Source organism: Sceloporus undulatus, chromosome 1 (genome assembly GCF_019175285.1).
Source record: "Sceloporus undulatus isolate JIND9_A2432 ecotype Alabama chromosome 1, SceUnd_v1.1, whole genome shotgun sequence".
Lineage (NCBI taxonomy): Eukaryota > Metazoa > Chordata > Lepidosauria > Squamata > Phrynosomatidae > Sceloporus > Sceloporus undulatus.
In genome coordinates, this window is record NC_056522.1 from 277,818,033 (window position 1) to 277,840,551 (window position 22,519).

At 41.5% G+C, this 22,519-nt stretch overlaps 1 protein-coding gene across 3 annotated transcripts in view; it reads left to right on the forward strand.

Moving 5' to 3' along the window:
• The first annotated feature begins 533 nt into the window (after window positions 1-533).
• Window positions 534-22,519, forward strand: part of SWAP70 (switching B cell complex subunit SWAP70) — a 50,794-nt gene continuing 28,808 nt past the window's right edge. Inside the window, exons 1-3 of one of the 3 annotated variants that reach the window (XM_042461257.1) lie at window positions 534-736; window positions 15,677-15,817; window positions 19,335-19,511. In XM_042461257.1, coding sequence (XP_042317191.1) covers window positions 635-736; window positions 15,677-15,817; window positions 19,335-19,511 — 420 coding nt within the window. In that variant the 5' untranslated portion in view covers window positions 534-634. The remainder of the gene's footprint in view (window positions 737-15,676; window positions 15,818-19,334; window positions 19,512-22,519) is intronic. The other 2 variants (XM_042461241.1, XM_042461249.1) reach the window with 2 other exon arrangements.

Here is a 22,519-nt window from a genome sequence, read left to right on the forward strand (position 1 = left end):
CATAGCTGAGATCCTTGCATACTTTAAACCCCCACAAGTGGAATAATGTGTTGCCCGTCCTCTGTGACCCTTGTGTTGAATGGCAATGTTTTACAGCCTAATGCTGTAATGCATATATAATGTAATATACGTCATGCAACATACATAGGGCTGAACCTGGAACAGAAGGCATCCCTGGATATGTGAATGCGCACACAACTGTATGCACACTGACATCCCCAGTTTGGTTTCTGAGACTCTGAGCCTATTGTGTGTGGGTCAAATGTGTCATAAAATTACTCTTGCCCTGGCTCAGTGCAGGGGATTCTGGGAAGTGAGGTTTTGTGGGACTGACATTGAGCCTTCTCTGTCAGAGAGAGAGAGCTTTGGTGCCACAATAACCTACAACCCCCAGGATTCCTAGCACTAGCCTCAGACTGGAGTGTTCCTGCAGTGAGTGAACTTTTGGGCCTGAGGGAGTCCCTTTGGTCAGAGGCGCCAGAGCCCGCCCAAGGCGACGCCCTTCCCGCCTGGAGCAGCCCCTGAGCGAAGAGGAGGAGGAGGGCCTGGCCTCCACTCCACTCCACTCCCGGCGGGGCTGAGGCGAGAAGGAAGGCCCTGGTGCTGGTGCTGGTGCTGCTCTGAGGGGGAAGCCATGGGGAGCTGCCTGAAGGAAGAGCTGCTGAAGCCCATCTGGCACGCCTTCACCGCCCTCGACGTCGACCGCAGCGGCAAGGTCTCCAAGTCCCAGCTCAAGGCAAGGCAAGGGAGGGAAGGAAAGAAGGAAGGGGAGTTCTCCCTTCTCTTGGATCAATGGGTCCCAGTTTGAGGGCCCTTTAAGGGATTTTGGACTTCATCTCCCAGAATCCCGCACCGTTGGCCAAGATGGCTGAGGCTCCTGGGAGATGAAGTCCAAAGTCTCTCTTATTAAAGGGCGCACATCCTCCGTCCGCACTGCTCGGGTTAGACCCGCTTTAACTGCCCTGGCTCAGTGCCAAGGGATTCTGGCTTTGGAGGCTGGTGGGGAAGTGTAGTCTTTAAACATTCTTGTTTATTGTGATATTTTAATTTTTTATTATTTTAATATTTTATTTTAAACTATTATGACTATTTTATTATTTATGATGAATGTTTATTACGTTTCCAAGGTTAAAAATGCCTGCCTAAACACACACACAAACTAGAGACAATGCACAGGTCAAGCCTTTCAAACCAGCATGAAAACACCATTTGTCTAATAATGACACAATCCTATTATGATCAATCAGGAGCAAAGCCTTCCTTCCTGGCTGCAGTCTTGGTTTTCTCTTATTACCATGATAGTATTTTGCGTAGTATCTGTACTTCCACTTTACAATATTGAGGGGCATCTAAATTCTCACTGATGATTCCTTGGCTCTGATTTCTTTCTAGAAATGCAAAGGTTTTTAAGTTCTATCTTTCCATTTTCTATAAGTCTTTTTTGCTTAGGAAAAGGAAGTGTAGTTTTGTGAGATACTGATCCTTCTCTGGTGCCACAATAAAACGACACTTCCCAGGATCCCCTAGCATTGAGCCAGGGCAGTTAAAGTGGTCTCAAACCAGATTATTTCTGCAGTGCGTTTTGGACCTTTGTCTTTTGTGTTGTGTCTTGTTGGCCTACAAGTCGTTTTCCGCTACCTCAGGAGGAGCCAAGGTGGTGAAGTGGTTTGCATGCTAGACTGGGACTCTGGGTTCAAATCCTGCCTCTGCCATGGAAACCCACTGGTGGCCTTGGGGAAGTCTCTCTCTCTCAGCCTCAGAGGATGGCAATGGTAATCCCCCTCTGAAGAAACTTGCCAAGAAAACCCCACAATAGGGTCACCATAAGTCAGAAACGACTTGAAGGCACACAACAACAACAGTTTTCTTGCCAAGATTTGTTCAGAGGAGGGTTTGCCGTTGCCTCACCTGAGGCTGAGAGAGTGTGACTTGCCAAAGGTCACCTGGTGGGTTTTATGGCCAAGCCAGGAATTGAATCCTGCTCTCCAGACATATAGTCCTGTGCTCAAAAGGTGCCGCAACAAACTACACTTCCCAGAATTCCATAGCATTGAGCCGTCACAGTTAAAGCGGTGTCAAATCAGATTATTTCTCCAGTATGGATGCACGCCAGGTTTCCTAACTGCAAAGGAGGACAAGGCACAACAAAATGTAGGATGTTCTAGAAAAATGATTGGCGTTTGCCAAACAAAAGCCAAAAACACTAATAGAAATATAAATTCATGCTTCTTAGTAATGCTCAAAATGGAGGACATTTTGGAATTCATCCTCGACAGAAGGCTGAAATGTAGGCTGTGTCCTGAAAAAGGAGGATGTCTGATCACCCTGTATCCATACTGCAGAAAAAATCCTGTTTGACACCGCTTCAGCTGCCATGGCTCAGTGTTACAGTTCTAGGATTTGTAGTTTATTGAGACAACAAAGCTCTCTTGATAGACCAAGCTAAATGTCTCACAAAATGACAGTCCCACAGTTACATAGCATGGAGCCATGGCAGTTAAAGTGGTGCCAAAGTGGATTATTTCTGCAGTGCGGATGCAGCCTAGGTCAACTTCCTCAGAGGCATGAACTGGTGAGATGGAGTCATAAATAAAAGCTGCATAAAATCTTCCCTGGTGAACTTCTCCCTTCAGTTCATCCTTTTCTGTCAGGGTTGGACTTGGCGACTTTTATTTCCTGATCTCTCAGAAGCATTTTTAAGGTGCTTCTCTGCTTAAGGCTGCAGTTCGGACTTGCTGCAGGAGCAGTTAATGAAGGAGTTACTTAAGCAAGATAGTTCCAGTTGTTCCTGTTTCTGAGGGAATTTTTTTTATTTTCGTTGTCTCAGAAGATGTCTTGAAACAGCTTCAGTTCTTTCATCACAGTTGGCTCCTTTTAACAAAAACCCTAGGAACACTAAAATCTTATTGTATCAGCATAATGAATCATGTTGACCTTTCAAGGTATAAGGAAACGTTTATCTGAAAGCATGCCAGAGGGAAACAAAAGGGGGAAAATACCTATTTAATTTTTTTTTTACTGTACTGTACTAATAAAGTGTAATGCAGTACTTCACCAGTTTGTTCAGGTCTACTATCCCATACAATGGAAAGGTTATATGAAATAATATACATCCCTGTTTTTTACATTTTCTGCCATATATTCTGTGAGGCATGTTGCTCGCTTGTCATCACTGAAATGGTGTGTTGACCAGCTGTGGGGTGTTTTGTGACTGGCTTTGTAGGTTAGGCGACATTAATTGTGCCACCATATAGGACAGAACCTGTCAAAAACAGTGCAAAACCGATAATCTGAACTGACTTTTTAAGGATGAAAAGTCAGGGTTGGCCTTAGAATGGTGAATCGGTTTGATTCAGATGGCAGGATTTGGCATCCTCTTTAAAAAGCAGGGTATAATTAATAATTTAGCTCGTTGTTGTCTTTGGCAAAGGGCTATGAGTCAGTGGCAGAGCACATGGTTTCCATGCCAGAGGTCTGAGGTTTGACCCTTTGTATTCTCAGTTAGTCCTGCAAATTACTCTAGCCTGAATATTTGGAGAGTTGCTATATTTATGTATACACTAGGAGTTTGCAACCTTTTGGGACCTTGGGGCACATTTCATGTGCCATCAAGGTGCCATCCCAAAATGGCTGCTATAACAAGTGTCCCTTTTCAAGGCACGTAGCCACCTGCACCACACAGAAATTGCACATAGAAACACATAAATTTGTTTTTTTGTTTTTATTTATATACCGCTATTCCTAAGATCATAGCGGTGAACAGCAAGTAAGCTAATTAGCAAGTAAACTAATTTGCCCCCAGCAGTCTGGGTACTCATTTTAGCGACCTCGGAAAGATGCAAGCCTGAGTCGAGCTTGGGCCCTTTTGCTGGTCTTGAACTCGCAACCTTGTGGTTTTGAGTGAATGGCTGCAGTACAGGCATTTAACCACTGCGCCACCAGGGCTCCTTGTGAACCCTTGCTTCTGACATCCTCTCAATCCTGGCTTCCATTGTCCTTATCCATTTACTATCTGTTGCTGCTCCTCAATAACAGCTCCCAAATCATACTGGTCCACAGCAGCTTTCCCAGGTCAGTGTGCTGTCCCCACAATTGTAAGTTTGCTAGGCATCAATGACCAAGGTCTCCATGTTTTTGGTCTCTTTCCCTCCCTCCCTCCCTCTTTTTGGTCTTCAGGTGACCAGGAGCACTACAGCTCACCTCCTCCTGCCTACCATCTTTATTTCTTAAGAATGTTTCTGGGTTCACATGGGAGCCAGAGGCATTCATGGCAAATTAAGGCCTTTACTTTGTTTTGAAATGATCCCAGCAGCCAGGAAGGCATTGATTTTGAAATAATAATAATAATAATAATAATAATAGGATTTATTTATATGCCACCCAATCACTGGGAATCCGGGTGGCTTACAACATTATAACTAAACTTTATAATTATAATTAAACACAACGGCCAGGATGGGTTGGATACTTTACTGGATGCCTCAGCAGCTTCCAGGAAATCACTAGTTCCCCATGTTGCCAGCTGAGTTCAGTGTGCACTTGGCCTAAAGTAATGTCCCATGTTCATTCATAATTTTAACATAATTGTCTTGGGTTGTCTCTAGGAATATTCCCTAATATTGTTTGCTTACATGACTGTTAATTGGTGATGAATTGGGATTGAACCTGAACCTAGAGATTAATTAGGGTTGAATCTCAGTTTGTAGGGATTGACACTCCTGTGGACAAAGTGGACAGTATATGCTCCCACCATGAGCTGTGATCTATTCTTGAATGTTTAGAAAGGCAGGCTAAACATGTTACTTTGAAAGAAAGGATTATGCCAATAATTAACCCTTCTGTTTAAAAATTGTTAGAGGGCTGGGTATTATAGTGGACTAGAGATCAGGCACGTCTATATTTGGACTCTGAAGACCTGTTGTCTCTGCTGTAAAATCCTTTCAAACATTGTTGAATTGTAGTTGGCTGTTCCTGAATTGAATTATAATTGGATTGAATTGTAATTGGCCATTATTGTTGTAGATCATCCTTTGCTATGTAGACATAGAGCACGTAAGTCTAGCTATCCTTATACTATGATTGGAGGTGCCAAGCACAATTGTAATGGAGCTGATTCACACAACCATTTTGTTACAACAATTATCCTATTTTTGGGTTTTATATCTGACAAACCTGACCTCATCCTTTGCACCATAAAAATATGTCAGACCCCAATTCCCTCCTGCTTGAGCTGTTTGTCATAGCCAGTGCTTTCTTTCTACCCCAGTGGCCCATGACATGCAGGCACCCAAATGAAAGAGCTGGCTTTGTTTCAGGTCCGTGTGGAGCCTGCCAAGCAAGAGAGAGAGAGAGAGAGAGAGATTTTATACTGCTCTCTTGTTGGAGAGCAAACTGGCAAAGCAGTCAAGAGCCCCATTCTTTTTCTTGCTGCATACTCTGCTTTCCACAAAACTCTCACATGGCTTGTGGAACGTTTGATCAGAGAATCTGGGCACGTTCAGCCAGGCTTTCTTGGCCTTAAATTTCTTGGGTTAAGCCAAGTTTGGAAAAATGTTTTGTGGAGGACTCAACACCTGTGGAATGCCTTGGACAGCAAGTCATTGTAATGATTACTAGGTCATCTGTAAGCTGCTGCTGCTCCTAGCCAAACTGTGAGCCCTGTTCATAGTTCAGAGTGGTATTTCTGACCGTACAATGAGACCAGTGGACTTGCCTCTGCCAAGGAGGGGCAAGAAGAAGCGTGATTATTTCTGAACTCTTCACTGTATTTGTAATGTAATTTATAGCTGCCTCAGTCATTCTTCCTCTTATTTTTCATGTACCTGTGGGGCATTTGTGCTGTTTTGCTCATGGACTGTTTTCCAAGGTTAGAACCTTTTAACATAATTGCAGGCTGTAATCCTGAATAAGAAAGTCAGCCCTGGGTAATGCAGTATACACAGGTGAAGTTGTTATCTTGGAATCTGAAATCATGTTTGGGCATTTATAAAATAAATTGGAAAAGAGAAGTTTGCAAGCAGGTTTCTGCTCTTGTTCCTTATGTTTCTTTGTAGTGTCCAAAATTAGGGTGCTTCTACCACCTTCACCTCCAATACTGAGATGAGCAAGCTGCTCCTGGATCCAGTAGAAGGGAAGAGGGGAGTGACCCAGTGCAGAAATGGTGGAGATGCATAGGAATCAGGAGGCAAAAGATATTTGAGTGTTCTTTCTGCATACTCAAACATTCAAAGTCTTCCGCATAACTTCTAGTATAATACATGGGTGGCATATCACATTTCATTTTAGAGCTGTAATTTAAGTTCCATTTTTATATTGGTGGTGGTATGGGGAGGAGGAATACACCCAGAAAAACATATTTTAATTTGAGAAAAGTAAGGAGTAGATGGAAGGTTAAGATGTTTCCCAACCAAGGTTTGAATGGTGTTTCCACCTTTTGTCTCCTGTATTCTTGATTATGTTTGTCCTCCCTGCCCCCCCCCCCCCCGGTGCATATGTCCCATTAGGATGCCTGTTGGCATCTAGTGACGCCATGAATTTCATAGTGTTTTCTTTGGCAAGGAATACTCAGGTGTTTTGCCAGTTTCTTCCTCTAATATATAGTCTACAGTGCCTGGTATTCATTGGTGGTCTGCCATCCAAATATTAACCAGAGCTGACCTTGCTCAGCTTACAAGATCAGATGGGATTTTGTGCCTTTAGGGTATTTAGCTCTCCCCTTTACTTACTTTACTTACTTTAGCTCTCCCCTTTACTTACACTAAAGACAGATATTGTCTTGCTGTACATTGTGTTTTCAAACTTCAGCATAGCAAAATCACAGTGTATTTATTCTGGATATAATTACAGTTTGTTTATTCTAGTCTTTGTGTTTTATGCTGCATAGAAATGTATGCTTCTCTTTTTAAACCTTCCTGTAGGGTTTGTTTTGCATGTTGCAGTTTCAAAACCTGGTAAAGTGCAGTTGGCAGTAGAAAATATTGTAGTATTAACAGGATAAGGCGTGTTGAACTAAAGTTGTCCCTCCTGATTTGTGGACTTGGAGTCCATGGTCTTGGCCATTTGTGGACGGCGAGCGGGGAGGGACAAAATGGGAATCGGTGGTCAGGAGAAGTCCAGAGGAGAAGGAGGGACAGACATGATATTTCTCCCTTTCCATCCTTCATTATAGCCCCCTAGGTTTTACCCTTGGCTTATCCACGGGACATATCAAAATGCATGTTTTTGACCCTGAAACCTTCCCTCAACTTATACTTGAAGTCAGCTTGAACACGAATGTATACGATAATCTGCACTTCAGAAATGATACGGTTTGACACCACTTTAACTGCCCTAGGTCAGTGCTGTGGAATTCTGGGAATTGTAGTTTTGTGAAACATTTAGCCTTCCCTGTCAGAGAGCTTTGGTGACACAACAAACTACAGTTCCCAGAATTCCACAGTATTAAGCCATGGCACTTAAAGTGGTGTCAAACCTGATTAATTCTGCTGTGTGGATACAGCCAGAGTCTTTTCCCAGTCAAAGTGTATAACATGATTTATATTTTAATGTAGCGAAACAGGGTGAGGGGGTTAACATGCTTTTTGCACACTGCTTAAGGTCACAACTTGATGAGATGAACAATGTAGTTTGTTCAAATGTCAAAGATCAGTAGTTAAAACCAACAAGGCAATTATTTGCAGACATTGAGTCGGAAATTCCACAATGATAAACTAGTGGAAAGTCAGCAACATTGGGGCCAGAGCTATAGTGAACTATATTAGGAAAATACACTCCTTATGGTGCTTGGAAGTAATGGGGAACTTGTCTGTCTTGGAATGCTTATGTCGTTTGGAATGACTGAAACACCAAGAAAGAAAATTGTATGCATTTCATAGTTTCATCACTGCAGCACAGGATATGCTGACACAACATATGCAGATTCCTGCAGAATCTGGCTATAAATAGGATCTGCTTAGAATAGAGTTCCCCTATCCTGGATTTTGAATCTGATTCTAATACATTTCTTATTACAGTGTTACAGAGATAAATTTAGAAAATGATTTTCCACTTGCTGTTCTGCTCAGCTGTATTTCTTGCTGTTCTAACACTGCTGGTTGCATTGCAGAGCTTTAAGAAGTTACTTTTTGAGACTGCAACTCATGGAATCACTCAGCTTTTCCAGGTTCTTTGCATTATCATGACACTTTGCAGCATCTCTAATTTTCTTTTATTAAGATTATTAGTTATTAATCTTTTTATTTATATTCCCTTTTTTGTGACTATGTTTACTGGATTGGGATTTTTCCTCAAGAGTCACAGCCTCCAAGTGATGGCCATGAGAGCCTTTCACTTCTTGGCTTGCTATTCCCTAAGCCCCAAATAATATAGATTTTAATTTGATAGCTCTAAATTGGAAACACAATTTACCTTTTTGCTAGATATATACTCCTGCTAACATCATTGCTAAGCATAGTGCAATTCTATATATGTTTATCAGGAGTAAACGTATTTTAAAGCTAAAAAGCATGGGGGGGAGGTATTTGCTTGGGATAGCAGGACTAGGTATGCAATTTTTATTAGAGATTAGGCAAGACTCTTAGACCTAATGTTAAAAAACTGCTAAAAAGGGCTGGGTCCTGCCTTCCCCAGTATTTGGTTCCACCATATGTAAGGAATAGATTAGAGTGGTTCTTTCTGTGGCTTCTGAGCTACACTTCATACCCTGGTATTGTTTCAGGAGAGGGAACATTTAAATTTGGGTTGATGGCCACTCATTCTTTCCTTCCTCTTTTTAAAACAGTTTTTAAAACTCACTAGCAAAAGGAGTGGTGTTAGACTGCCAGCTTTCTGTGTGAAATACACTCTGAGAAGAGGGTAGTATGACAGTAGCAGCCAGATTGCTGCTACTGCTGTTGGTGGCTCTGAAGCTCAGGAGCAGTGTTGCCAATCACCCTTGAAGGGAATCCCCTGATAGGCTCCCCGGAATGCCTCCAAATTCCCCAGAAGCAGGTGGGACTTCCAGATCAGTGGGTAGGACTTTTGGGTCAGGGGTTGCCGCAAGGCACTATGGCAAGGCAAAAGGGGACGGGGACTTCTGCCATAAGGCACTATGGGAAGGCAAAAGGGGACGGGGACTTCTGACATAAGGCACTATGGGAAGGCAAAAGGGGACGGGGACTTCTGAAATAAGGCACTATGGGAAGGCAAAAGGGGTTGGGGACTTCCGGGATGGGAGGTATGTCGGCCATTTTTTGGGAGGGGGAAGGTATTTTCGGCCATTTTTGGAGGGAAGGGCTGATTCCCTGGAAATTCCCCATAAATATTTCATACCCGGAAAATAAACAGAAAGGATTTTTATTACCTGGAAATAGTGAGGAGAAGGAGGGGACACTGATTCCAAGTGGCTTGCAGCTGCCCTGGGAGTGACATTTTGCATCTGGGGACTTGTGCACTTACCAGGTCATTGATGGGTTTTCCCCATCAGTGAAAAGGGACAGGTCAAGGACAGAGCAGTTACGGGTCAGAGGTGTCATTGTGTGATAAGTATGGTCAATGGTGTTTCTCTCTGGGTGTAATTGTGGTTAAAAACCATGTGTAGTAATGCCTCAAGACAGAGAAATACATTATGGTAAACAGTACTTGTCAGAAATTATGAACCATTTTGTTCCTAGTCCAGATGTAGTCTCTGTTTTGCCTTTTGACCAAAATGCCCTGTCCAAATTGGATATACAGTGCGCTCTTGTTTTATGCGGGGGATCCGTTCCAGACTCCCTTCACACGTAAAACAAAAAAACGTGTATGCTCGAGCCCCATTGCAAGTAATGGGGTTCGTGCTCCTGCTGGCGTGTGGTGCTGGCGGCACACATGTGCTATTGTTTCTTCTGGTGCATGGCGCCGGAAGAAGCAGCACTGCTTTCAGCATATGCTGAAAGCAGCATATAATGCGCTCACGTATGATGTGGGCGCATTGTATCCTCAAATGAGCTAAAGGGGCCGAGGCCTTGTATTTACTCTTTTAGATTGCATCATCTCTCCCAGTCAAGATGTCTTTCCTCTGCACGAAACTACCAAGAGTCTTGCTAAAGAAAAAAAGAAACTTATAGGTACTTGTCTCTTTTCATTAAATTGGAGCCCATTTTAGGAGAAAGATGGGATATAAGTGCAACAAACAAACAAACAAACAAACAAGGCTACTAGAAACTTTTCAGTGTGTATGTGTGACTCTGATCAAGCTTCTTCAGCACTTGTTCCCTAACCAGGTTGCTACCCTCTCCTTTCAAGCATTAAGACAGATGCTGGAAGATCAAATTACTGTAATTAAATTATTCTTGTATATGCTGGACTATTTTTTTTACATTTTGGGGCATCATATATTTGATATTAAACAGAGGTTTTAATCTGAAGTAGAGTACTTAATCTATATTAGTTGAATTCTGCTTGGATATAACCCCCTAAGATTTTACACTTACTTTCCTGGAATTGTCAAGCATATCACCCAATCAGAAGAGCCACAAGACTGTTGCTTTTCTCCCAATATAGAATCATAGAATTGTAGAGCTGAAATGGACCACAACGTTTCCTTAAAAAAAATTCAGCATATTCCTGATCAGAGATATATTTGTCCAGTAATCTGTACAGTGGACCTTCTGTACTGGCAGACTGGCAGTCTATGGATCTGACTGCTAGCAGATTGCTATGCTACATATTATTCATTGGCAGCACGTGTCCATGTCCATGCGGATGTCACTGCCATTGAATAATATGGGGCGTGACCTTCTGGGTTTTTTTCCATCCATGGGGCACCTGGAAGTGAACGAGAAGGGTCCACCATTGAAGCTATATTTTTTAAAAATGATACTATGCTGTGCTTTCTGCAACCGGACCTGTTTATCCCGAATTGGCCTTTTTAGTCACCAACACGCTTGTACAAAGCGCGGGATGAGTCCTTCCTGAATCTTCGTTCGCGAAGCAAAGCCAGGGAGACAGACTATGCATTTTGATTGCTGTTGAGTTTACCAATATTGCTACTGATTTGAAAGGCTGACATGGTGTTGAAATTGAGAGCGACTGAAGAAGGTTTCATCAAAATGTCCTTTAGTAGTTAGCCGGAGCTGGGTGGCTGTTTTGCTTTTGCTTTGAATTTGTCTGCTTGGTAATTATATTGCTTCTGCTTTGAATATACTGCTTGGCAATTGCATCTGCTTGTAATTTAGTTCTCTCAGCCTGGATAGTCTAATCTAGTGAATTTCATGGAGATTTATTGTATTTCACTTCACTACTATGTCCTACATCAGGAACTGTTTTGTATCACTAATAGAAATTATATATGTTTTGCTTCTGCTTTGAATTTATCTGCTTGCTAATTACATCTGTTTGTAATTTATGTCTCTCAGCCTGGATATTTTTGTCCAGTGAATTTCTGGTCATCTATTGCATTCTGTTACTAAAAAGACTTTTCCTTGTATTCCATGATTCTCCTTTTATATTAGCACATAGACATTCGAGGTTTGTTTGTTTATACAAAATAGTTCCTTGTTGGTACCTACAAGTAATTGGCACCATACAGTGCAATACACATATGTAGTGATTTAGTTCTTACTGGGGTTTAGCCCTTACACTCAGTATAAGATAAATTCCCAATTGGCATTTTCATTTGACAAGTATGTTTCCTTGAAGCTTCCTAGTGCAAAAGTAGTCTTAATTTTGGATTTGGCCATTTTCTACATTACAGTCAGCCCTTCTTATACACGGATTTCTTATACACGGATTCAAGCATCCACGGTTTGAAAATGTTCAAAAAAAAGTATAAATTTCAAATATCAAACCTTGATTTTCCTTTTTTTATAAGGGGTACCATTTTGCTATGTCATTATATTTAATGGGACTTGAGCATCTATGGATTTTGATATCCACGGGGGATCTTGGAACCAAACCCCAGCGTATAACAAGGGTCCACTGTATATGCATCTTTAGGGTTATTCAGGCATTGTTTATGTTAGTGCAACTAAGCAAAGAATCTTACTCATGCATTCTGGTTGTGTTGTTCACATTATTTTTTTTGTTGGAACTGCATCTATGCACATCTCTGCAAGTTCTGTTGCTCACATGTGTCAGCACTCTAAATAAAGATGGAGTTGATGATGCTAATGTATTGAAAACAAGTTCAAGGCATGTAGAGTTTTATTCCAGTTTATCCCAGGTCTATTTGCATCAGTTATTAACAAAGCTGACAATGTGAATATTTTAGAAAATCTAAAAAAATTAAAATAAAAAAAAACCCTGAGATCAATTATCCTGGGATTTGCGGGTTTTTGGGTAGTGCCCCAAAAAACTTTAGTGGATGCATTTGAAATGAATGCCAAAAATAGAGATTAATTCCACGTTCATCCAAGATTTGTTTTCACTGTCTAAATAACCCTTCGATTCTTACTTATTCATTCAACTGTTGTACGGGAATGCATGTTATGCCAGGAAAACTTTTCCAAGCTTAGCTTTCTCTAAGTGCAGCCTTGTCATCTGTGCCTTGCTAGCTGTGTGAGCTGTGCTCAAGTGTTATGCAACTTGCATTGTGACAGATTCCATAACTGAATTAATCTAGAAGAAAGCTGGCGCTATCTGGACAGTAGAGTGAATTGGTGTTTGTAGAATGGACTGTATCATTTCAGTCTGTTGCTGTTGTTTACCTTCAAATTGTTTACAATTTATGACAATCCTAAAGTGAACACATCACAAGGTTTTCTTGGCAAGTTTTCTTCACTACACTGCACTGATTCTCTTTTTCAGTGTAAGTCATAATATTGTTGTTTGTTGTTAACTGCCAGCAAGTGAACTTTGATTTATGGTGACCTCATGAATGAGAGACCTCCAAGTCACCCTATTATCAACAGCCCTGCTCAGGTTTTGCAGACTTAGGGTAGTGGCTTCCTTGACTGAGTCTATCCATCTGTAATAGGGTCTTTCTCTTTTCCTACTGCCTTCTACCTGAGCATGCATTACTGACTTTTCTAGTGAGTCACGTCTTCTCATGATATAGCCAAAATGGGGCAGTCTCAATTTAGTCATCTTGGCCTCTAGATATAGTTCAGACCTGATATGCTCTAGGATCCATTTATTTGTCTTGTTAGCAGTCCACACTATCCATGGAATTTTTCTCCAGCACCACATTTCAGATGAGTTGACTTTCTTCCTGTCAGCTTTCTTCACTGACCAGCTTTCACAAACATATATGGAAATACGATGGCATGGACCATCCTAACTTTAGTATCCATTGATATACAGTATCTTTATACTTCAGGCTCTTGTCTAGTTCTTTCATAACTGCCCTTCCCAATCCTAGTCTTCTTCTGATTTCTTAACTGCAGTCTCCATTGTGATTAATGACTGAGCATTTCTTGCTCCACATATGATAAAAATCTTTGTTGTAGAATTTTGAGCATCACTTTGCTTTCTTGAGAAATTAATGCAGTGGTCCTGTGGGTAATCCTTGATGTTCCTTTTCTTGGGGACTGGGATGTACTGCATATGGAGCATTTCTAATCTGTGGGCCATTGTTTTATTTTCGATATTTGTTGACAGATTTTAGTTAGAACTAATGTAGATTCTGTCTGTGTAGACTGTACCAGCTTTATAGGCATGCCATCTGTTCCTGGTGATTTATTTCTCCTAAGTCCTCTGAGTGCAGCTTCTACTTCACTTTCTAAAACTGGAGGTTTGTCTTCATATAGTTCTTTCTTGAATGAATCCATTTACCTTTAATTTCTTTTATGTTGATTGTTTTCATCGTCTTCTTATTTCTCCTTGGTCTTGTAATGTGTTCCCCTGCTGGTCATAGTATTACTACTGCATCTGAAGTGCACTCTGAAGTACTGTCCACCCACCCCCACCTCCCACACACATTTATCACCTATATTTTATAAACTCAGCAGCTAAGATGGATATTCACATGTTTGTCATCAGACAGAGACACACATGACCGAATCTTCTTTCTTTCTTTCTTTTTAACGAAAATACCCCTCCCCATTCATAGATTCTGTTACAAAGCTTTCAAAACCTACTCCTCTTTGGTGTGTTAGTGTTTTCCTCCCCCACATTGAAATTTTTTTTTAACTCTCTAGGGGGGTATTTTGTCATATGAGCATCCACCTGTAGTCTGAATCATTAGTTTAGTCACAAGGTTATCACTTCATCTCACTTCATCTTTAGATTCACTGGGGTTTTGAGAATTAAGCCAAACTGGGTGGAGGAGATCTTTCTCTCCTTGACAACTGACAACCATTTGGACTCCCTCCAGTTCATATATCTGTTCCTGCTCCCCACTCCAGTGAATACTCCCCTGCCAGTATACTGCCACCAGGAAGGCAAATCTTTCCATACCATCTAGGAAGTCTGAGATGCCTGTTTGAGGGTTTGCTGAATCTGCAGGCTGCAAACATATAATCCATCTCCTTCTGAATAAGCATAATCTGAATTTCCTTTGGTTATGGTCACAGAGGATGAATGTATTTGTGTGCGATCCTACTAAGAATGGATGTGGGGAGAGGAGGACTAAAATGCATACTTTGTCTTTTTGATGACATGGAGAAAACATGCAAATCAGCATGAAGGATAGTAAGCCGATTAGGATGAGTCATCAGTCAAACATAGAATCAAACATAGAAGCATAGTAGTTGAACTGTTTATCCTTGAACCTCTCCGGTCCATTACAGTTTTTTAAATATAGCTCTGTCTGTATAAACTTCCAGATTACATTGCTTTAGATTCAGCAGTGTACAGTATTTGTGCATTTAATAATAGCGGTGATCCCTCTGCAGCAGGCACCCAGCCTTTATCCCCTCCCCAAGGGGAACAGGTGTTCCTGGCTAGGTACCTGGGGCATGGTCATAACAGGAAGCAGTCTGAGGCCAGCAGTCCACCAGGTGACATGGAGCATGTAGGTAGCAAGCAGCAAGTCCACACAGCAGCAGGAGGTAGTACACATCTCTCTCCTGGGTTGGTGGGACAGCCTGTTGTTCTCTCCTCTTCCCCCACTTTGTGCAGGCTCCCTGGTGATACTTTATCATCAGACCTGTTAAGAGAAAGACATGAGTCAAACAGTCCAAGGAATATATTTTCTTATCATATATAGAACAGGAGTTCCCAACCTTTTTAACTCATGGAACCCTTTTTAGAATCCATTTCTATGGCGAAGCCCCTAAGAGGCCTACTCTATGATTTACAAGTTAATGGTGTTTAGGAGTAGTAGTACTTTTTGTTTCTTATTCTTTGATTTCATTCAATTTTTATTTTTTTCATTTTCCTGGAGCAGCCGCAGAGCACCTGGAAAGTGCACACTGAGCCCTAAGGGCTCCTCGGAGCATAAGTTGGGAACCGCTAATCTAGAAGATCAGTCCTACTCATTTTGTATTTGTTGCCAATGTAAATAGAAGAAAAGAATAGAGCTCTACTTGGACTTAACATGTGTTTTTTTAAGACCAAAAATCAGTAGTTCCATACTTCCAATTCTGCATATATTCTCTTAAAAGTGACTTTGTACATGTAGCAGAATATATTTAAAACTGTCAGGGACACTACTGAAAACATGCCTTTCCCCCTCAAAGAAATTGTGTTGACTAAATTATGTGATAAAGAAATGTCTTCTCTGTACATGTGTTGCTGAATTCTCATTTATCTTCACTCTTTCTCTCTCTTTTTTGGTTAGGTCCTTTCGCACAACTTGTGCACACTGCTGAATGTTCCACATGACCCTGTGGCTTTAGAAGAGCATTTTAGAGATGATGATGAAGGGCCTGTTTCCAATCAGGGATATATGCCTTATTTAAACAGATTCATCTTGGAAAAGGTGAGTGCGTCTGCCTCCATATCCATGCTGTATTTATTTATTTTTATTTTAGTTTTAGAATTTCAAATATTTCAAGCAGCAAAATTGATATCAAACAGGAAAAATATACAGAAACACAAAATGAGGCAATTCAAACATGACTACAATCTGGAGAAGGAAAGAAGAATAAGTCCAAAGTGTAAAGAGAGCCAGAAAATACAGAAACATATTAGGAAATTAAATGCTCAAGAGCCTCAAACATAGAGTCCTTCCAGAATGATTTATGAGGAGATGGTACAGGAGAGACTCTCTCATCCCTTTGTGAAATGGTATCAGACAGTGTAAGAAGGTTCGGGCATTGCTCCTCTGCTGAAAAACACCTTACCACAGTGAACAAATCTGAGATGCTAAGGTGGCTCAGGCCTGATTAGTACTTGGATGGGAAACCACTAATTAAGACTAGGGATATCCTAGTAAGGCAAGAAAGAATGGTGCCTGAAACCTTGGAGAGTCATGCCTACTCCTCACAGTTGCCAGTAATGAACTAGACTGACTTGGTTTGTGTCTCAGTAAAGGGTAGCTTCCCATATTCTCAAATCTGTGCCAGTTTTTCCAGTAAAGCCAAGTTTAGTAGCAACAATTCTGTATTGAAAACTCCTCAGGGAACTACTAACGGATTGCTCAAATTACAAAATTGTATAATTGTAATTTTATGAAGTGATAGACCATGAGGCAGAACTGTCTTAACAAAACTGTACACACCCAGCGTGTTGGTTACTGTTTCTTTGGAAGCAGTCTCGATTGCTGATGAGGCATGCTGCTTCGTGAATTGAATACTAATAGTATCTTATACAGTATTTCAGTGATTTCCAAAGTGGGTCATATGCACCTCCCAGCGGCAATGGAAAGGTCCAGGGGGATAGTGAGAGGGAAAAGAGGCAGCAGGGGGATGGTGAGGGGGAAAGGGAGGACAATGGGCCTTCAGTCAAAGTACTGGTGTGCAAAAAAACCAAGAGAAACCAGTGGCCTTTAAAACCATGGTGGGATGAGGCTTGCATAAAACTTCTTTTCAGGGTCCCTTAAACCACTGCACAGCTTTGCTGATTGCTTTGCGTGGTGGTGTCTCCCATTCTTCAACTCCCTACATGAGCTCAATCCCTTAGCCATGTCTTTCACTAGTAGAGGTGATAGTGATTGGAAAACTCTTGTGAGGCTTGGGTGCAGGGCATCACTTCTGTGGCTTGGAGCAGTGCCATTTTAGGATAGACTGACTGGAGCAAGGAGCTTGTGCTGGCAGGGGAAAAATGAGAGCAAAAAGGAGCTTACAAATTTGGGACCTTGCTTAAACTAGGACTTGGTTGGCAGGTTGGAGCTGCACGGATGCGCCTACTTTTTCTTTCATCATAAAGGCTGAGCGAAGAGGTAGCAGAAGAAACAATGTTTCTGTTTGTGTGCAGGGGGGAACACATGAAGCTGTGTAGGGATAGCACATCTCTGGTGAAGGAGCAGGAGGAGTATCGAGGGTCGATTCTTGGAAAGAGTCCTTTGCCTTGGAATGGCTTCTGTAGTTAAAACCTCTCCCTTTTCCCATCCATGCCAGTCTCCAGAGCATGTAGCCTCTTTAAACTCTCTATACACATACCAGTTGTGCCACTCTCCACCCTGAGGAAGGATTAAGACTCCTTCCTTACTGGAGAGAAGTTTCCAGTCACTCTGGGAGCCTTTCACCTGCACTGGCCCTTGCCGCAAAGCTGGTATGGGCAAGGAGCTTCTTGACCACTGCTCAGCCAGTTGCTTGCTTGCTGCTCCCAGGGCGACCAGGTGCAAAGAGAGTAGCAACTGGTTGTTCTGAATTTGCTGTAGAACAGTACACCTAATATCAAGAAATACATGCTGGGTTGGTGGTGGTAGGTTTGTCATTCAAGAGGAAAGGGGGCAGTAGCCTGAAAAGGTTTGAGTACCTTTGCTGTATATCCTAATTTGGTCAGTCAAACCCATTCATGTGTAGGTTGCAGTTGATCTGATTGCATGAGGGCAGTGATTTTTCCTAAATCCTCATAGCATGTCTATATGGTGAGGAGAATGAAAAATATGGCTGCCTCACAGGAAATACTACTGATAGACATGGCAGGCAGGCATGTGCATGTTTCTTTCTTCCGTGTGTGAAGCTTTGCAGAACAATTTTGTAATAGATCTGAATGGAAGAGTCCCCAAAATGCAACAGCAATCTTGTGACTATGACCCCTCATAATAATACAACTTGTCAAATACTGCAAAAACAGAGGAAGGCCACCTGCTAGATGGATGGACTCAATTAAAGAGGCCACGGGCCTGAGTCTGCAGGACCTGAGCAGAGCTGTGGAGGACAGCGGGTCTTGGAGAAGTCCCATCCAAAGAGTCGCCATGAGTTGAGGTCAATTTACAACCACCACCACCGCCCACCCACCCCGGTAGTGACAAATCTCAATAATTTATCTTTATATTGGGCACAGGGTGGATGATGTTTCTCAGACAGTGAACACAGTAGGCATGTATTTAGAAAAAAATATCAAGTAACACATTTTTTCTCACTGTTTGTTTTGGTTACAAACTGGAAACTTTATCTAGCCATATTCAGTGGGTTGTTCTGCTTTTCCAGCTGTAACCCATTCACAGATTACTCCGAATCATTTTCCTGTGAGCAGTAATGACAATCTATGCACAAAAAACAATGAGTTCTTGGCTCAACAGGAAATCTGTTACCCCACTTCACATCTCCTACGTAAATCTCATTGACCACTCAATTCCTTAAAATACTTCCTCTTGTCCTCCTGATTGCAAATGAATTATTTATTTAGCTCAACTAGTGGAGAGAGCAAGTTACCCTTTAACAAAGTCTGCATTGTTGAACCAAGGGAGTGTGGAAAAATGTCCAGGCTGGCAGTTCAGCAGAGCAGCAAACTTAGTAGAGTACAGTACTGAATTGCTGATATCTCTGATTAAAAATAAGATAAGCTAAATCAAAAGATACCATGCAAGTTCATGTTTTTAACAAACTATTGTTAGAGGACCACACTCAAGACTGGGTGACAGACTTATCCACGTATTATTTTAGCTTAGTCTTGAAGGCAAAAAAGAAGCAGGGCTACTAACTGCTATGCCATAGTCACATGAACAATTTTGTACAGTTGCCCATAATACTGTAAGTAATGTTTGGGGAGCTCTGTATACAGCTTGAAATTGCAACAGCCAATTCTAGCACATGTATTCTTCCTTAAGCCATTTGTACAGCTGGCTCAGTTCTGCTATGTCCTGTCCTGTCCTGTTTTGTTTTTTGAGGTGACTACATATTCAGAGGAGGCCACTACACACTGATTGTATTAAAGGAAAGGAAATAAAGAACAAAAAAGAAATGATTGCCAAGAGTAATTTTCTGTTTAGTTTCTGGCTTCTTGTGAAAACTTCTAAAAACTTCTTTTTTAATTTCAGTATGGTAGCACTGGTAATGTTGCCGTTTTATGTCTTTGCCTAATCACTTACATTGCTTTGCTTTGATTAGGTTCAAGGAAATTTTGACAAAGTGGAATTTAATAAAATGTGTTGGACACTGTGCGCCAAAAAGAACTTCACCAAAAATACCTTGCTCCTTACTGATGATGATGATGCTTTTAAAGTGTGGGTCATCTTCAATTTCCTGTCTGAGGACAAATATCCACTGGTCATTGTACCAGAAGAGGTAGGAAATCATTATTTCAGATGTTCTTTATTCAAATATTCTTCTTCCAGGTGTCTCTAAACTGGCTGTATCTTTCTGGCTTCAGTTGTTCTCTTTAACTTGATTGTAGAGGAATAATATTGAATAGGCATGCCTATAAAGGTGAAATGTAAGACTCCCATCTCTACTTCCCAGGCCTTTCTAATTAAAAAACAAAACAAAAACAAAAAACAAATAATGAATGTGATCAAAGAGTTACTTAATACCAGGAAGTTGCTCTGGTACAGCTGACCCCATGTCCATGTCATTTAAAAAATTTGCTTAATTTTCAAGCATTAATGGTCTTTGATCCCTCCCCCCAACAAAACAAAATCTAAGTCCCCATTGTTACAATTTCATGGTTCTTTGGATCCTGATCACTGTTATGGTGACATATTTTTGAGTGTAAGCCTGTTGCCAGATGGGATTCTTAGTTCTTTTTATAAGTTGTGCTTTATAAATAAAGTGCATTGGTGATCGTTTGCATATGCAAAAAAAAGTGTTGGTATGTGTGCAGTTGGGCAAGAGGAAGATTGGCTTGTTTCCAAACTTTGTCATGAGAAAGAATGAGTGAACTGACTTGTTACCCACTCTATTGAATGGCTATTGAAGTTTACTAGAGCAGCCTCTACCCATGTAGCTAAAATGGGCATAGTAGGCTGCAGCCCTCTGTAGTTCCAGTTGCAGTTCCAGATGGCAGGGATGTGTACTGTGCTGGCTGAGGTCTGAAATACTCTTATTGCTCCCCAAACAGGAGAAGGGGAGGCAGTGATAGTCCTCTATACAGTTCCTAGAATGAATAGTTATTTTAAGACAATCTGTCTGAGGTTAAAAATTTCAGACTCCACAAAAACGGTCTTCCTTCCTCCTTGCTCTTTCTCACTCTGTGAGAAAGCTGTGTGTTTTTTCCACTTATTACAAAAGAGAGATTCTGGAGATTAAGGCAGGCAGAACATGCATTCAGATGTTCCTCCTTCCACACACATTCACACATTATGTAAGTGTTATGCAGACTAGCTTTGCCTTCTGATGATGATGGGCCCAGCATCCATGCCACTTTCCCACCTGCTCATTTGGGACATATGGGAAGAGGACCTGTGTACATATCAACCTTAGTACATAGTATTCTTCCACACCTGATATAGGTAATTCCCTTTTGTGTAGAGGAGCTCTTGAGCTTCTTCTCAGACACATTGAACATACAGCTGTGGGGACGCAGCATGCATATCATCTGCAAAGAAGGGCATGCCTTACGCTCTCCCTTCATATGTAGGAGATTTCCCTCTTCCTCCTCCATTCTTCTAACCTACAAGACAGTTGTAGGGAAAACATTGTTACTCAGACAATACGTGCAGAACATCTTTTCTGTAATTTATTCTGAGGAAAATCTCTGTTTATGTTCCAGAAATCAAAAAATAGAAGTATGATCAGGATGAGGATATTAAGGGATTATTTCACTTGCCCGCCCCTAATTTTGATTGACTTTAATATCAATAGAAAACGGTTGAAAACCAAGAACAGAATCAACCAAGTCATCTGAAAATCAAAATCAACCACATCGATGAAATAAACAACTCTGTACAAATTCATGTGACAGTACATTATTCCATAAATCTAAATGAGTAGTTGCAGGAACAAATGTATTCTGTTTGTGTTGACATAGGAAATAAAAGGAAGCAAAATTGCTAAAAAAGCTTACTGTTCTGTTATTTCTATCACTTTTTTACTTGGGGGCAAAACAGACTACCGCTTTATGCTGCCTGTTTTGATGCTGAATGCTCTGAAGCTGCCTGATAGCTGGCTTTATGCTGCCTGGCTGCCCACACATGCTGCACACTGCTATAGCACTTAAAAGCTGGCATCCGCCAACAACAGGGTGGAAAACCTGGCTTTTTGCTAGCACAAAAATGAGCGGCTATTTGCTGCTTCTTTTTGGGTCAGCGAAAAGGCAGATTGGAGCCGCAGTGTGCACTTGCCGCGGCCCCAATCTGGCTCTCTCAGGGGCAGCCTCAAGCCCCTTGGTTGATTCATTTTTCCATTAATGTCCCATTCCGCAATTTATTTTTCCTTTCGTCTACTGAAAACCCTGCTACACAACAGTTTTAGCAGTTATCACCTGAGTTGCTCTCACTTGTTTTTCATAGTCTCTAAAAAAGAAAAAGAAGTCAAGAAAGAGCTGCAGTGGCTTGGATGGGACCCACCCAACCTGGATGTCTTTCAAAAGGAAACTTGACAAGTATGAGCTATCAGTAGCTGCCAGTCACAGTAGATATATATTCCCTCCAGAACCACTCATGGAGTTCCACTCATGGAATTTTCAGATTTTTCCTCACTTCCTATCTCCATTATTCCCCCTCTCCTGTTGTTGTTGTTGTTGTTGTTGTTGTTGTGTGCCTTGACATAATTTCTGTTTATAGTGACCTTAAGGGAAACCTATTGTGAGGTTTTTTGGCAAGATTTGATCAGAGGGAGCTTACCACTGCTTTCTTCTAAAGCTGTGATTTCTCCAAGGTCACCCAGTGGGTTTCCATGGCTGAGGAAGGATTTGTATCCTGGTCTCTCAGAGTCCTTGTCCCACATCCATGTTAGATTCCCTTCCCCGCATCCTGAAAACCCAAACTACAGTCCTGAGCAGTTTCTCACCTTCCAAAAATGGTTTGGGGGGCTCAGGGGTTGCAGACAGGAGAGGAACCCCCTGGTTTATTTGGCATCTGCTGGATTGTGCCCAGAGGGAGCATGCCTATATATATAGTATGAGATGCCAGGCAATATGATCAGGAAGGTACTGTTGTACTCATGACCTGTTGGTGGGCTTCCCTCAGGTATTGGGAACAGAATGCTGGATCTTGGGTTCGATCTAGCAGAGTTTTTTTTAAAAAGCTTTTTATGTGTCTTGTCAGCTGAGGACGGTTGAATCATTTTAATCTTCCCAGCATATTTAGCTTGGATGAATAGCCCTACCTTGAAATTGTTTTCATGCCTTGTTAATT